Here is a 17,841-nt window from a genome sequence, read left to right on the forward strand (position 1 = left end):
GAGAGATAGATCAGCGAGAGAGGGATAGATCAGCGAGAGAGGGATAGATCAGCGAGAGAGAGATAGATCAGCGAGAGAGAGATAGATCAACGAGAGAGAGATAGATCAGCGAGAGAGGGATAGATCAGCGAGAGAGAGAGATAGATCAGCGAGAGAGAGATAGATCAGCGAGAGAGAGATAGATCAGCGAGAGAGAGATAGATCAGCGAGATAGAGATAGATCAGCGAGAGAGAGATAGATCAGCGAGATAGAGATAGATAAGCGAGAGAGAGATAGATCAGCGAGAGAGAGAGATAGATCAGCAAGAGAGAGATATATCAGCGAGAGAGAGATAGATCAGCGAGAGAGAGATAGATCAGCGAGAGAGAGATAGATCAGCGAGAGAGAGATAGATAAGCGAGAGAGAGATAGATCAGCGACAGAGAGATAGATTAGCGAGAGAGAGATAGATCAGCGACAGAGAGACAGATTAGCGAGAGAGAGATAGATCAACGACAGAGAGATAGATCAGCGAGGAGAGATAGATCAGCGACAGAGAGATAGATAGATCAGCGAGAGAGAGAGATAGATCAGCGAGAGAGAGAGAGATAGATCAGCGAGAGAGATATAGATCAGCGAGAGAGAGATAGATCAGCGACAGAGAGATATATAAGCGAGAGAGAGATAGATCAGCGAGAGAGAGATAGATCAGCGAGAGAGAGATAGATCAGCGAGAGAGAGAGATAGATCAGCGAGAGAGAGATAGATCAGCGAGAGAGAGAGAGAGAGATAGATCAGCGAGAGAAAGATAGATCAGCGAGAGAGAGATAGATCAGCGAGAGAGAGATAGATAAGCGAGAGAGAGAGAGAGAGATCAGCGAGAGAGAGATAGATCAGCGAGAGAGAGAGATAGATCAACGAGAGAGAGATAGATCAGCGAGAGAGAGATAGATCAGCGAGAGAGAGAGAGAGAGAGAGAGAGGGAGAGAGAGAGATAGATCAGCGAGAGAGAGAAAGATCAGCGAGAGAGAGATAGATCAGCGAGAGAGAGAGAGATAGATCAGCGAGAGAGAGAGAGATAGATCAGCGAGAGAGAGATAGATCAGCGAGAGAGAGAGAGGTAGACCAGCGAGAGAGAGATAGATCAGCAAGAGAGAGATAGATCAGCGAGAGAGAGATAGATCAGCGAGAGGGAGATAGATCAGTGAGAGGGAGTGTCACACAGCCGCAATTACGGCTCTTTCGGACATGTAATATCTGGTAACCACCGGTAAACAACGGTAAATAGCCACCACTGTACACATATAAATGTAAAAAGTAAATTTAATAATAATCTTTGACAAACAATTCTTCCTTCTATAATCCAAACCCCACCTAAAAAAAAACCCCCCCAAAAAACCCAAGCAATTCTCAACCAATGATACAGTACCCCTATTCCCACACAATTTATACACTTTCCCAAATTCCCAATCCTTCCAGACAAAATATCGACAATCTTCTTATTGTCAGATATAAATCCCAGAAACCCCCCTTCCAAATACAATAATATCACAAGATGAATAATACAATAATAAATGTCCACAATATCGTTCCTTCTTGCCTTTTCTCCTACGCTGACACAAAACAAATTCGAAAGATAAAAGTTAAAACGATTCCGCAACTAAACAACTCCTCTGCTCCCGTTCTGCTTGTATTCCCAATTATACTTCTTCTCAACCTGCAACTATCTTCTGACATATAAATAAATGCAATATAAAGTTAAAAATGTTTCTTGAGGTCCTTCTGCACTGCAATCCGCTCCCCGATCAATTATTTCTTTCTCCTTTTCCACGTAACATAATATCAGTATCAATAAAGTCAGTCTTCGATACTTTCAACAAAAGCTTTCTTTAAAAGCAATTAATTCTGCTATTTCCAACAGTTATTATTCGATTTATTAACTTCATGTATCTCACTTTATTTCATTTCTGCTCCAGCTCTAGATCACCATAATTATTTCCAACTCACAATTTATTAACTTCATGTATATCACCTTATTTCGTTTCTGCTTCAGCTCTATATCACCATAATTATTTCCAACTCACAATTTACTAACTTCATGTAGATCACCTTATTTCCTTTCCGCTTCAGCTCTATATCACCATACTTCTTTCCAACCCACAATTTATTAACTTCATATATACCACTTTACTTCCTTTCTGCTTCAACATAACATAACCCTCCTTCTCTGTCTCCTCTCAATTTTCATCTCCTTCTCAAACTTCCCTCAATTGCACACATACCACCACCTTATCCTTCTCAACCAATCAGCAACTCACACACCAACTCAACTCTTACACCTCTCCTCCAATCAGCAACCTCCACACACTCCTTCTCTGCACACTAACACTCTGCTCCACTGGCTTCAAACAATAGTTTCCTAAAACAAAAGAAAGGTTCAAATAATGAAAACAAAAGGAAAAGTAAGAATAACTTGCACAATAAATACGAAACTTATGTCACTTGTGACATTTACTCCCCTCTAAAAGAAATATGTACCAACATTTTCTCTAAATATATTTACACTCGACTTAGATAATCAGCTCCTACATTTTCACTGCCTTTAATCGCCTCTATTCGGAACTTGTACGGTTGTAGAGCCAGGGCCCATCTCATAATTCGCCCATTGGACAATTTCGCTCGCTGCATAAACACAAGCGGCTGGTGATCAGTCTCCAACGTGAAGTTTCGTCCATATAAATAAGATTCAAACTTTCGTACACTCCAGACAATGGCTAAACATTCTTTTTCCATCACTGAATATGCTTTTTCTCGAGGAAGCAGTTTCTTGCTAGCGTACGCCACGGGAAACTTCACGTCACCATACTGCTGCATTAGAACCGCTCCCACTCCACATTCGGACGCATCTGTTCTCAAAATAAAATCTTTGTTTAAATTGGGAAGGCATAAAATTGGAGTACTATTTAATTTTCCCTTAAGTTTAACAAACGCACTTTCCTGGGCCTTCTCCCAACATATTCGGTTAGGTTCCCGATTCTTCGTTTTGTCGGTTAATGGACAAGCAATTACAGAGTAATTAGGAATGAACTTCCTATAGTAGTTGGTCATCCCAAGGAATGACCGGAGTTGTTTCTTCCTTTCTGGCTGTTTGGCTGACAGGATGCTTTGCACTTTCTCCACCCTAGGTTTAACCTGTCCTTTCCCTACCACATGGCCAAGAAACTCGATTGTTTCATAACCAATGAAACATTTGCTCGGTCGAGCAGTTAGGTTGGCCCTGCGGAGACGTCCAAACAATTCAGACAAACATTTCATATGTTGATCCCAAGAAGCTGTGTGAATTAGAATGTCATCAATATAATTAAGTGTATTATCCATTCCTTTGAGTAATTTTCTCATGATACGACTGAAAGTAGCTGGTGCATTGACTAAGCCGAACGGCATGACATTAAATTGAAACAAACCATCTGGTGTTAGAAAGGATGTTAAAGGTTTTGACGCTTCATCCATGGGAACTTGCCAATACCCTTTACTTAAATCTATCTTAGTAAAATAATGATCGTGGGCCAACCTTGTGAACAGTTCCTCTTGGTCCGAGATCGGTTCGGCGTCAAAAACTGTAACCTGATTAAGTTTCCGAAAGTCCACGCAGAATCGATTTGACCCATCCGGTTTCTTTACCAATACTATTGGTGATGCAAACGGTGCCCCTGAAGGCTCCACTACACCCAGATTTAACATCATATTTACCTCATCCTTAATGGTACCTCGCAACGCATGTGGAAGTGGATAGGGCTTGGAACGGATTATATCCTCAGTTTCCAACTTGATTTCATGCTGCCCAAGTGTAGTCTTCCCCGGTAAATCCGTCAATACATCTTTGTAGTTTCCGATGAGTCGGTGCACCTCATGCTTTAGGGTATCATCCAGGCTTTCGTTGATGCGAATGTCGGCTGTTGTTTCTTTTGCTAGTAAAGGGTGGAGCTGCAAAAGATTCTCATTAGATAGATGATAATTTTGGTTACTTGTAAATGTTTCATTAGGTTCGCATTCAATAACAGCGGTGCTAGCTAATTCAAGGATACCAGAAGGCTCGGATACCTCCAGAGCAGCACTAATGTCTGCGGTTCGCTCATAATACCTTTTCAAGAGATTGGCGTGAAATATTTTGAATTTCCCATTAATGTCAATTTGGTAGTCTAGATACCCACATTTCTTTACAACCTTAAAAGGACCTTTCCATTGAAGCAACAGTTTGTTTTTGTCTGTGGGTAGTAAAAGTAGTACCTTATCCCCAACCTCAAATTCCCGGGACTTACTCTTTTTGTCATAATATTGTTTATACCTGACCTTTGATTTTTGTAGATTCTTCTGAGCCATCTGACAGGTTTCATGTAATCGTTCCTGTAAATCCATAACGTACTGGTAGGTGGTTTTTGTTTCTGGTGTTTCAATTTCTTCGGTCCACAATTCCCTTAGGATGGACATGGGTCCTCGGACGGTACGGCCATATAAGAGTTCAAAAGGAGAAAAACCTAAACTTTCTTGTGAAGATTCCCTAACAGCAAACAGTAGTGGGTCAATGTATCGATCCCAATCAGTAGGCCTTTCGGCACACATACGTTTCAGCATTTGTTTGAGTGTTCCATTGAACCGTTCGACCAAACCATTACAAGCTGGGTGATATGGAGATGTCATTACCTGACGTATAGACAACAACTTACTAACTTGCTTCATGACTTCCGATGTAAATTGTGATCCCCTATCGGTAAGCATTTCTTTCGGGATACCAAGTCTAGAGAAAACACCAACCAAGGCCTCAGCAACCCGTTCAGCTTCAATACTTGGTAGAGGCACTGCCTCGGGATAACGAGTAGCAAAATCTATTATTGTGATTATATAACGATTACGACCTTTAGACATGGGGAAAATGGGACCAACTATATCAACGGCAATCCGTTCAAACGGCACCTCGATCAAAGGCATGCTTCCTAGAGGCACTTTCGTAACTCTACCTTTTTGTACAGTTCTCTGACAAATGTCACAGGATCGACAATATCGAGTAATATCCGCAGTGACCCCAGGCCACCAAAAAGTTGTCAACACTTTATCCGTCGTCTTTTTGACCCCTTGGTGTCCTCCTAATAATGTTTCATGGGCTTGGCGCATTACCTGGCGTCGATAGTCAGCTGGCACTACCAGTTGGGTAAACTTATCCCCGTGTTCAATATTAGGAGAGGAAAATTGCCTATATAATAGGTCTTTATGATAAATAAACCTAGACGTGGCTTGTTTGTTACTCACAGTTGTAGTTTGCTTCTCTGCAAGATCCTTGAATTTTGCAAGGCTGACATCTTGTTGCTGAGCGGTCTTCATAGTTACCGCTGTGATGATTTGCTGGTGTATTTCTGTAGTTTTAAGTGTTCTGAATGGTTTATCCATATTGTTAGCTTGAGACCGGGTGACCACAGAACATCCTTCAAGATTCCGCTCTGCCCATGTGGGATCTGGATTTCCTGGTGCTCGTACTCCTGCAATATTACCTAATATCAAGTCATAAATAGGGTTATTCATACATAGTGCATACGTATTTCCTGAAAAAAATGGTGTATTAACCTGTATTAATGCAACCGGTAGGTTGCGGACCGTGCCGTCAATCAGCACACAGGTTTTCTCCTTACCAGTAAGTTGTTCGGCTGATACCAGATCTTTCTTTACAACCACCCCACTACAGCCACTGTCACGAAGAACAGAGACGCAGCGTGACCCGACACAGCCTGTATAAACGGGCATTTTACTAATTGAATTATTTAGAGCCGCTGTCATAATTGGAAGACAGTGCCCACATTGAAGAGTGACCCTATCACCATCATCATTGATACAACATTGATTTAAAGATTCTGACATTTTTGTAACCATACTGGCACCCACATCGGGAATTTCTTTTTTGGCTTTACATTCGTGTTGTTTTGTACATTTTTGGCAATCAGACTCTTTTTGTGGTGAAGTAGACAACCCAGCGCAACTGTTGGCGTCCTGTCTACAATTTCTGGCAATATGTCCTGTTTTTAAGCATCGGTAACATTTTGGAGGAGAGTTTGGTTTATACATAGTTGAAACTCTGCAATTTCTAGCTAAGTGACCTACACGATGGCATATAAAACAAGTTGGACTACGGAAACTAGAAGGGCTTTGTGCTGAGGATGTACTGGGAACATTATTAGAGGAAAGTTGAGGGGAATTCGGCTCCTTTTGTTTAAACTCTATTGGTTTACCAAATAACCCCCCACGGGCTTCCAAATATTGTTCAGCAATTTCAGCCATCGCTTGTATCGTTTTCGGTTGACGTTCCCTTAGGAACAAGGCAAGGTCCTTCCCACACCCATCAGTAAATTGCTCTCGCAGCAATAAATCTTTTAACCCTTGAAAGGTTTTCTCCCCCTCTGCTAGGTCAATCCACCTATCCAGATAATTGCTTAACCTTGCAGCGAACTGCAGTCCACTTTCCCCGTGTTTGGGCTTGGCTGTTCGTAACTTATGTCGAAATCCATCGGCGGTTAACTGAAACCGTTTTAGAAGAGCCAATTTCAACAGTTTGTAATCATTAGCTTCAGCTGAAGACAACCTGTAATAAACTTCGAGAGCTTTCCCAGTTAGTAGGGCACTTAAGTTAACCGGCCACTCACTTTCTTTCCACTCCTGACTAGTCGCATACCGTTCAAACCTTTTCAGATAGGCATCTAGGTCATCTGTTCGGTCATGGAAAGGGGGTAATTTAGGTTTACTGGCCTTAACCCGTGACTCAGGATTGGGCAATACTCTACCACCTGGCCGTGCCCGATTCTTTTCTTGCTCTAATTGGATTTCTAACCTTCGCATTTCTATGAGATAGGCCTGATTTTCAGCTTCTTTCACTCTTTCATTTACTCTCTCTTTTTCTTCACTCGCTCTTTTCTCTCTGCTTCGTCCCTCTCTAGCACCTCTCTTCTCTCTCTCTCTTCCTTTTCTAGTACCTCTCTTCTCTCTCTCTCTTCCTTGTCTCTGTTTCGCTCTTTTTCTTCTCTCTCCCTGTTTCTTTCTTCTCTCTCTAGTGCTCTCTCTTCTCTCTCTCTGGCAGCTTCCTCTCTCTTTTCCACAAACTCTCTTAATTCCACTCCATCTAACCCCAACGCTTTTCCTGCGTCAACAATTTTAGTGAGATCCATTTCTTAAGAAAAAAAAAATATATATATATATATATGTATAAGTATCCAATATAAGTATACAGTATGTCAATAATATGACAAATAGACAATCCAATCAATTACGTACAATTGTTTCATCTACCGATGTTCACGCTAAGTTACAAAGTTTCCCGGACGAGCCCCCATAAATGTCACACAGCCGCAATTACGGCTCTTTCGGACATGTAATATCTGGTAACCACCGGTAAACAACGGTAAATAGCCACAACTGTACACATATAAATGTAAAAAGTAAATTTAATAATAATCTTTGACAAACAATTCTTCCTTCTATAATCCAAACCCCACCTAAAAAAAAACGCCCCAAAAAAACCCAAGCAATTCTCAACCAATGATACAGTACCCCTATTCCCACACAATTTATACACTTTCCCAAATTCCCAATCCTTCCAGACAAAATATCGACAATCTTCTTATTGTCAGATATAAATCCCAGAAACCCCCCTTCCAAATACAATAATATCACAAGATGAATAATACAATAATAAATGTCCACAATATCGTTCCTTCTTGCCTTTTCTCCTACGCTGACACAAAACAAATTCGAAAGATAAAAGTTAAAACGATTCCGCAACTAAACAACTCCTCTGCTCCCGTTCTGCTTGTATTCCCAATTATACTTCTTCTCAACCTGCAACTATCTTCTGACATATAAATAAATGAAATATAAAGTTAAAAATGTTTCTTGAGGTCCTTCTGCACTGCAATCCGCTCCCCGATCAATTATTTCTTTCTCCTTTTCCACGTAACATAATATCAGTATCAATAAAGTCAGTCTTCGATACTTTCAACAAAAGCTTTCTTTAAAAGCAATTAATTCTGCTATTTCCAACAGTTATTATTCGATTTATTAACTTCATGTATCTCACTTTATTTCATTTCTGCTCCAGCTCTAGATCACCATAATTATTTCCAACTCACAATTTATTAACTTCATGTATATCACCTTATTTCGTTTCTGCTTCAGCTCTATATCACCATAATTATTTCCAACTCACAATTTACTAACTTCATGTAGATCACCTTATTTCCTTTCCGCTTCAGCTCTATATCACCATACTTCTTTCCAACCCACAATTTATTAACTTCATATATACCACTTTACTTCCTTTCTGCTTCAACATAACATAACCCTCCTTCTCTGTCTCCTCTCAATTTTCATCTCCTTCTCAAACTTCCCTCAATTGCACACATACCACCACCTTATCCTTCTCAACCAATCAGCAACTCACACACCAACTCAACTCTTACACCTCTCCTCCAATCAGCAACCTCCACACACTCCTTCTCTGCACACTAACACTCTGCTCCACTGGCTTCAAACAATAGTTTCCTAAAACAAAAGAAAGGTTCAAATAATGAAAACAAAAGGAAAAGTAAGAATAACTTGCACAATAAATACGAAACTTATGTCACTTGTGACAGGGAGAGATAGATCAGCGAGAGAGAGATAGATCAGCGAGAGAGAGATAGATCAGCGAGAGAGAGATAGATCAGCGAGAGAGAGATAGATCAGCGAGAGAGAGATAGATCAGCGAGAGAGAGATAGATCAGAGAGGGAGCGCACAATGCAACTTTTCAATGCTAATCAGCGGCGGCCGATCAGCATATCGCGATGCAACCTGTTTTTTGGGTGCAATTATGCTGATTTCAGATGCACTCGCGTCGATTGAAGAATTTTCAGCAGTTAGGTAATCACTGGCATTCAGCCTCTTTCACTAATTTTATAAATAAACCCATCCGGACGCGGTGTTTTTTTAAATTTTTAAATTCATCTGTATTGATCTGATCGTTAAAACAGACTGTTTGTAGAAAGGTAAGGCTATAAGCTAGGTACTTTTATTACATTTTATTATCCTAACATAAATTTTTATTGCATAACCAAGTGCCTTAATCCCTGTACTAAAGTACAGAGATTTTTTGTTTTAAATGGCCAAAATAAAAAAATACCACCATAAAATGATTGTGGCCTAGCCTAGCCTAGGCCTAGGCCTAGGCCTAGCCTAGAGGCCCCTAGTTAGGCTTAGGCCTACTAGCCTAGGCCCTAGAGGGCTAGGTCTAGGCCTAGCTAGGCTAGGCCTAGGCCTAGCTAGCTAGCTAGAGGCCTAACAATAATTAATAAGCCCTCCTAGCTAGGCTAGGTCCTAGCTAGCTTAGCTAGGCCTAGCCTAGGAGGCATAGCCTACCTAGCTAGGCCTAGGCCTGCGTATTAAAGTATTATTATAGGCCTAGGCCTAGATAGGGTAGGAACTAAACCTACCTCCTTGGGCCAGGCTATAGGGCCTACTAGCCTGGTCTACCTAGCTAGGCCTAGGCTAGGTTAATAATAGTTTAGGCCTAGCCTAGTTGGCTGAATCTGTCTGTAGCCTAGATAGGAGGTTAGGTGTAGGCCTATGTCATGTATAGGCCTAGTCTCTAGCTAGGCCTATCAATCATACCACACTAGCTAGGTTAGAGTAGGCCCCTAGGCCTAGCATAAAGGAGAGGGTATTAAAAGTTGGACCACAGTAGGCCCTTCTCGTTAGCAAGTATATGCTACCCCTGGCTTCAGTGCTTTTTTTTTCTTCAAAAAATGTATCATTTGTTCCACAGATTATTTCAAAATGGACCGTTTTTGTAATTCACCCGTAAGTAAACAATTCATTTACCTAAATTTACCTGAATCCAGGATGATTTATTCCAGGTTTGGTGGAGCGATTCAACTCGCTTTGTATACTGAAACATCCAGATTTTATGCTGGACCAAATGGTTGTTGTCAGTTGTTGGTATTTTAAGTTTATAAAATGTTATCGCTAAAGCAGACTTTTTATAAAATGTACGTCATTACTAATCTAATCTCCTAAATGAGCTGACATGTCCCGTACTGATAATGCTCCTTGGCTGAATCACAAATGTAATAATCCATTTATCTAGAGCTTATCTTAGTCATGGAATTCAACTTTTTCAAGTACAGTATATAAAAGTAAGGTTAAGCCTTAGAAAAGTAATAATAATACTGCACTATGTAATAATAGTTACGGATAACTTTAGTTTAATTATTTGTAACAAATATACAATAATAATAACATTATTTTTTTATAGCAACCTGATGAATTAACTGAAAGCGATTTTTTTTAATCATGAAGACTGGTAAGTATAGTTAGAAATTTATTGATAAATTACTCCATTTTTACATCCATGACAAATTTAGATGGTAAGTATTTTATTTTTAATTCCAATATTGTATCTTCGTTGGTACAGCCTTCTTGAAAAATGACATGTTATAAACAAACCTTTATTCATTTTTATTCATAATGATAAAAAAGTAAGGGTTTGAAATGATTTTTTTAATTATTTGCTTTAATGAAATAAAAGAGGTTAATAATTAGAGCCTGTATTTGTTTTTCAAAGTAAAAATTAACTAACAATATTTGTTTAATTTTATTATTAGTAGCAAAGAAGACTACATGTCTGACAAAGTGTAAGTATCCAATTTGAGAATAAATCGGTTGTGTTTGTATGAACCACGACATCCAGATTACTGATCTTGCGCTGATGGCTAGGGTTTAATTTGAGCCTACCTTGCAAATTTTAATATTAATCGGTTCAATAATTAACCAGTTAGTTAACTCGGGTGATTTGTTATCTGTGATAAACCATTTTTGCCATAAATTTACAATTTTGTTTTATTTTGACGTAATTATTTATACTTTATTATTCACACCATACAATTCAAACTTATTTTTGTTAAAAAATAAATACTTGAAATTATTTTGTTAACGAAGAATAGGATATATACTGTTGTTTATTTACCTAAAGCCAAACATCTATTCTAATTTGTGCAAACATACATGCTTATATAATTTCTATATTATTTCATAGTAGGTCTATAAATAGTTTTTTTTTTCGACTTTTATTTTAATACACCTACAATATTTGTGTGTACTTTGTGAACTATTAATAGAAGTGAGGATGGAGAATTTGAGAAGAAAGAAAATAAGGAAGAGGAAAACATGGAGGAGGAAGAAAATGAGAAAGAAGACGAGGAAGAAGAAATGGAGGAAGAGGAAAACATGGAGGAGGAGGAGGAGATGGAGGAGGAGGAGGAGGAGGAAGAAGAAGAAGAAGAAAGCGAGAAAGAAGACGAGGAAAAAGAAGAGGAGGTAGTTGAGATGTAAGTTATGAACTGTTTTGTATTTAGACATTCTAGAATGAACATAGTTTATCATTTTCTAAAATTTACCAGTATTATTTTTCTAGATTGAGCTTATTATGTAGCAAAACATATACTATTGAGCATCCTTATTTGTGTTAACTTTAGTTATTACTATAACCATAACAATATTTTTTTAATTTGTTTAGGTATAGTGATTTTCAAAAGAAGGGAAAAAAGTAAATATAATATTTTTTGACTAATACTGTAATTAAAATAAACAGCCAATGGATCACTTAGGCCCTAAATGCTATGTTATTAAATAATGTAAAAATAAAAATACGGTAGTTATATACAGTTAACATGAAATATTATATTACTTTATCAGTACTTTTCCTTTAATACCTATGTGTTGTATTTTGTTTTTATTAGGAAGGACATAGAAAAGAAGAAAGCTGTAAGGGAAAGTAGCATATTGAATATACTTTTGTACTTAATTTGAAGTAAAATATTAACTTAAACTTTGTTTCCTCATTTTTTTTATTATCAATTTAGCTAGATTAAATTTTCCCTGTAGATTAGCATCAAAAATCTAATTACCGTAGATAGTTGTAGTTTACATCTGTGGTTACTGAAGTCTTAAATTATTTAACTTCATTAAAATAGTTTTTTTTATTGAATACAAATAATATAAAATTTTATATTTTGATATTGGTTGTTGATAATGAATAGACCTTAAAGCATTCATTCAAAATAGTCATGGTTTATTATTGCCTACAGAACAGAAAATTGTTAACATGCATTCTGTGTGGCCGCATAAGCAGGTACCTTGCCAGCCATCTGGAAAAGGCCCACAAAATAATAAATAGAGAAATAATTAAAAACATGGTTGCTGATGCTAGAAAAAGGTGAGTACTTCATTCATTATGAACAATTTTTTTCATGTGGTTACCAGCTAAATTATAAATAACATATTGTTAAGTATAACATGGAGTTTCTTCAGCTAAATATAATAAATTACATATTTTTATTTATCTTAGTTTTGTTTGCAGTTTCTTTTTTATAGAATATTTTACTAGTTAACTCTACCAATACTGGAAACCGAAAACTGCACTTGTAATGTATTGAAAACCAAACATTCTCAATGGTTTCTATTTTTGGGTGAATTGAATACTGTGATTGGATTATTGAAAAATGATAAACAGTTTTGTATGTTTTATCTAGTTATCATGAGTGTATCATTTAAAGTTTTCTAGATACTAATGATAAAGGGGGAAAAAAAAAGCCAGACATTCCTGCAGTGTGCCTGGATGTTCGGCTAAAAACCTGGCAAGGTATGACATGCATCTGCAAAGGAAGCATAAATTCCCTGTAAGTTAAAATTCTTTCAACTTTAGCAGATATATGTTCAATCAAATGTTAAATTAAATTTTTTGTTTTATTTCAGACCAAGAAATAGTGTGTAGAGTAGTAATGTATTTCCAACTATTATAATTGTTTGTTTATTGTTTATTTTTTTTTAAAATATGTATGTTAATTACAAAAATCTATTTTTTAGAGTTCGTAGAGTATCACCACTCTGTCTCAGGTCCAAATTTTGAGGTGTACATGCAGTACACTTTAAAATTATTTATTATTTTGTTAGTATTTAATAGAATGTGTGTTTGTTTTATTTTAATCTATGCTTAAATCCACCACATTCAAATTCGGATGTGGCATACACTTTCATATTAACATCATCCACCAGATAACTGCATGCATGTTTATTTGTTTAGTAGTTTATAGAATGTGTTTGTATGTTTGTTTTTTTTTTATTTAATCTATGCTAATTTTTCAGATTCAAATCCTGATGTGGCATACACTTTCATATTAACATCATCCACCAGATAACTGCATGCATGTTTATTTATTTAGTAGTTTATAGAATGTGTTTGTGTGTTTGTTTTATTTTAATTTAATCTATGCTAATCACTCAGATTCAAATCCTGATGTGGCATACACTTTCATATTAACATCATCCACCAGATAACTGCATGAATGTTTATTTGTTTAGTAGTTTATAGAATGTGTTTGTATGTTTGTTTTATTTTAATTTAATCTATGCTAATCACTCAGATTCAAATCCTGATGTGGCATACACTTTCATATTAACATCATCCACCAGATAACTGCATGCATGTTTATTTGTTTACTAGTTTATAGAATGTGTTTGTGTGTTTGTTTTTAAAAAATTTAATCTATGCTAATTTTTCAGATTCAAATCCTGATGTGGCATACACTTTCATATTAACATCATCCACCAGATAACTGCATGCATGTTTATTTGTTTAGTAGTTTATAGAATGTGTTTCAGTTTTTGTTTTTTTTAATTTAATCTATACTAATTTTTCAGATTCAAATTCGGATGTGGCATACACTTTCATATCTCACATCATCCACCAGATAACTGCATGCATGTTTTTTTTGTTTAGTAGTTTATAGAATGTGTTAATCCATGCTAATCACTAAAATCTATTTCTTTTATAGAATGCTATCATAGCTCAGCTGGTAGAGCATCGGCACTCTTGTCGAAGGTCTCGGGTTCAAATCCTGATGTGGCATACACTTTCATATTAACATCATCCACCAGATAACTGCATGCATGTTTATTTGTTTAGTAGTTTATAGAATGTGTTTGTGTGTTTGTTTTATTTTAATTTAATCTATGCTAATTTTTCAGATTCAAATCCTGATGTGGCATACACTTTCATATTAACATCATCTACCAGATAACTGCATGCATGTTTTTTTGTTTAGTAGTTTATAGAATGTGTTTGTGTGTTTATTTTACTTTAATTTAATCTATGCTAATCACTCGGATTAAAATCCTGATGTGGCATACACTTTCATATTAACATCATCCACCAGATAACTGCATGCATGTTTATTTGTTTAGTAGTTTATAGAATGTGTTTGTGTGTTTATTTTTGTTAATTTAATCTATGCTAATCACTCAGATTCAAATCCTGATGTGGCATACACTTTCATATTAACATCATCCACCAGATAACTGCATGCATGTTTTTTTTGTTTAGTAGTTTATAGAATGTGTTAATCTATGCTAATCACTAAAATCTATTTCTTTTATAGAATGCTATCATAGCTCAGCTGGTAGAGCATCGGCACTCTTGTCGAAGATCTCGGGTTCAAATCCTGATGTGGCATACACTTTCATATTAACATCATCCACCAGATAACTGCATGCATGTTTATTTGTTTAGTAGTTTATAGAATGTGTTTGTGTTTTGTTTTATTTTAGTTTAATCTATGCTAATTTTTCAGATTCAAATCCTGATGTGCCATACACCTTCATATTAACATCATCCACCAGATAACTGCATGCACGTTTTTTTGTTTAGTAGTTTATAGAATATGTTAATCCATGCTAATCACTAAAATCTATTTCTTTTATAGAATGCTATCATAGCTCAGCTGGTAGAGCATCGGCACTCTTGTCGAAGGTCTCGGGTTTGAATCCTGATGTGGCATACACTGTCATATTAACATCATCCACCAGATAACTGCATGCATGTTTTTTTGTTTAGTAGTTTATAGAATGTGTTTGTGTGTTTATTTTATTTTAATTTAATCTATGGTAATCACTCAGATTCAATTCCTGATGTGGCATACACTTTCATATTAACATCATCCACCAGATTACTGCATGCATGTTTATTTTTTATTTACTTTGTAATTGTTTTTAAATACTTTAATTTTCGCTGTATGTCTTAATCCATGCTAATTTCTTAGCTTACTTGTGATGCAAATCAAAGTTATATAGGTAAGTTATACATTTACATTTTTTTTTTGGTTGGCAATCCTGAATATATTAAGTTCAGACAACAAAAAGTCTGTAAATTTGCAGGTAACCTTTTATTTATAAAATTATTATAAAGTTTCATTTTTTGATAGATAATTAATAGTTTCAATTTAAAAATAAATGTGTACCTTTTATTGACAAAAACAATTCATTTTATCTATGCTGGAGAATTATAATTACCTAATTTCTACTACTAACTACTACATTTAGGTCAAATACAAAGTTCTCTTTATCCCAAATAATTACTATTAATTTAGATAACCAATCCCAGACACTAATAAATAAAATTACTGTAATAACAATTGTAATATAATAATAATTATGTCATGGGTCAACTTTCGGATCCTGAACTTTGTTTTCCAAGAATGGACTTATTTTTAATGTCATTAAAGTCTTTTTAACTTCTATAGAGCCATCTACAACAATGAGCCGGTTCAAGGCCTACATGTTAGAAACTTTAAAAATACCGGCAAAGCATGCAGCACAGGTCATAAAGGGGATAGAGGGAATTTGGAGTGAAGCAGGGGAGAAGGGATATTCTCCAAAGATATTAAAGACGTAACATTTTTTTATTACAATTATATTAATAGAAAAAGGAAGAAGCCAAACAATTTAAATTTCATTTAGCATTAAAATAAAAAGTTTTCTTAAATGTCAGCTATAGATTGTGAGTATAATGTATTATTGCCTGCTACCTTCATTTTCTTGAAGGAAGAAATAAATGTTAAGTTGAATTTGAATTGAATTTTAAACCATGTGAAGTTACCATGAATCACTCGATCCTAATTACTATAATGAAGATATTACATATTTTAATATTTGATTTTTGTGTATTGTACTCTTCTTTTCATTTTTTTAAAAATAATTGTTTAGTGCTGTTAGCCATTTACAATTGAAGCTTGCTGGCTCCACGTTAAGACACTACCTGTGCTCCTTTGTGAAAATATTGGACTACATTTCAATATACGAATCTAAATCTGTTTCGCTTGCCGAAATATACAAGTGCAAAGATGCATGCAAAGGCCTGAGCAAAGCTCTCAGAAAACGCATTTCTGAAGAGAAGGCCAAAAAGCACGAAGAAATTGAAGGTAACATCTACTGAATTAAAGTTTTTCTTTTCATCAAATGTTTGAAAGTCATATTATTTAAATTGAAATAATAATAATAATATGTTTTAATTTTCTTTTAAGGTGATCTAGTTTCGGCGGACGAACAATCCCATTATCTCAGAAAATCTGAGAAAACAATTAAAAGCATAGTTGGTATGTTTTTTTATATATTATTTCTTTATCCATAAAATGTATTGATAATCATAAGATTTATCATATTGTATGTTATTAGGTAAAGACTAGGAGAAACTAGGAGAAATAACTATAACTAACCTTAATCCTAGCTTATTTAGTCATTGTGTTAGTAAAGGTAATTAGGTATAGGTAAAATGTTGATTATGATATTGTTCTAAGGTTCACCTGTATTTACCAGGACAAGGTCACTATGTAAATGATCAAAATCCTTTTACTAAACTAAGTACAGTAGTAGTTAATTGATTTCCAAGTACCCTTAATCTATCTGGGTGCATTCTTGCACAATATTATTATGGTTGTCTGGCTGGCTATCCTTTTACTTTTACTATTGATATATAAAAATGTAGTATGTTACCTTTTATTTCAGGCATTGGATGATTGGCAATTTTAATTTTATTAAATTAAACTAGGAGAATGGGAAAAGTAAACTATTTTAAAGGCAAAAATATTCACACATAATTTTATAATAAATAAATAACCTTATTTCTGAACATTTACATCTAGTTCAAATCCTGATGTGTCATACATCATCCACTCAATAACTGTGTATTTAATTTTTAATATTTTGTTTTAGTGGTTTATAGAATGTGTTAATCCATGCTAATCACTAAAATCTATTTCTTTTATAGAATACTATCATAGCTCAGCTGGTAGAGCATCGGCACTCTTGTTGAAAGTCTCAGGTTAAAATCCTGATGTGGCATACACTTTCATATTAACATCATCCACCAGATAACTGCATGCATGTTTTTTTTTTGTTTAGTAGTTTATAGAATGTGTTTGTGTGTTTATTTTACTTTAATTTAATCTATGCTAATCACTCAGATTCAAATCCTGATGTGGCATACACTTTCATATTAACATCATCCACCAGATAACTGCATGCATGTTTATTTGTTTAGTAGTTTATAGAATGTGTTAATCCATGCTAATCACTAAAATCTATTTCTTTTATAGAATGCTATCATAGCTCAGCTGGTAGAGCATCGGCACTCTTGTCGAAGGTCTCGGGTTCAAATCCTGATGTGGCATACACTTTCATATTAACATCATCCACCAGATAACTGCATGCATGTTTATTTGTTTAGTAGTTTATAGAATGTGTTTGTATGTTTGTTTTATTTTAATTTAATCTATGCTAATCACTCAGATTCAAATCCTGATGTGGCATACACTTTCATATCTAACATCATCCACCAGATAACTGCATGCATGTTTATTTATTTAGTAGTTTATAGAATGTGTTTGTGTGTTTGTTTTATTTTAATTTAATTTATGTTAATCACTCAGATTCAAATCTGATGTGGCATACACTTTCATAT

The 17,841-nt window shown here is 35.6% G+C and overlaps 2 protein-coding genes and 1 long non-coding RNA gene across 3 annotated transcripts; 2 read left to right on the forward strand and 1 right to left on the reverse strand.

Moving 5' to 3' along the window:
* Positions 1–2,362: 2,362 nt before the first annotated feature.
* LOC140061978 (uncharacterized) lies at positions 2,363–7,244 on the reverse strand. The gene is made up of 3 exons (XM_072108019.1): positions 6,994–7,244; positions 2,544–6,874; positions 2,363–2,399 (listed from the first exon to the last, which is right to left on the reverse strand). Exons 1-3 carry the CDS (start codon positions 7,183–7,185, stop codon positions 2,363–2,365), a joined length of 4,560 nt encoding a protein of 1,519 aa, XP_071964120.1. The 5' UTR covers positions 7,186–7,244.
* Positions 7,245–8,785: 1,541 nt separating this feature from the next.
* On the forward strand, positions 8,786–11,934 carry LOC140063136 (uncharacterized). The gene is made up of 7 exons (XM_072109582.1): positions 8,786–9,040; positions 9,817–9,851; positions 10,306–10,353; positions 10,655–10,684; positions 11,168–11,377; positions 11,566–11,595; positions 11,789–11,934. Exons 4-7 carry the CDS (start codon positions 10,671–10,673, stop codon positions 11,856–11,858), a joined length of 324 nt encoding a protein of 107 aa, XP_071965683.1. The 5' UTR covers positions 8,786–9,040; positions 9,817–9,851; positions 10,306–10,353; positions 10,655–10,670; the 3' UTR covers positions 11,859–11,934.
* Positions 11,935–16,189: 4,255 nt separating this feature from the next.
* LOC140063128 (uncharacterized) lies at positions 16,190–17,204 on the forward strand. The gene is made up of 3 exons (XR_011847571.1): positions 16,190–16,303; positions 16,406–16,477; positions 17,149–17,204. It is a non-coding gene; the product is annotated as an uncharacterized lncRNA (long non-coding RNA).
* The last annotated feature ends 637 nt before the right edge of the window (positions 17,205–17,841 follow it).

Source organism: Antedon mediterranea, chromosome 11 (assembly GCF_964355755.1).
Source record: "Antedon mediterranea chromosome 11, ecAntMedi1.1, whole genome shotgun sequence".
In the NCBI taxonomy this organism is placed as follows: domain Eukaryota; kingdom Metazoa; phylum Echinodermata; class Crinoidea; order Comatulida; family Antedonidae; genus Antedon; species Antedon mediterranea.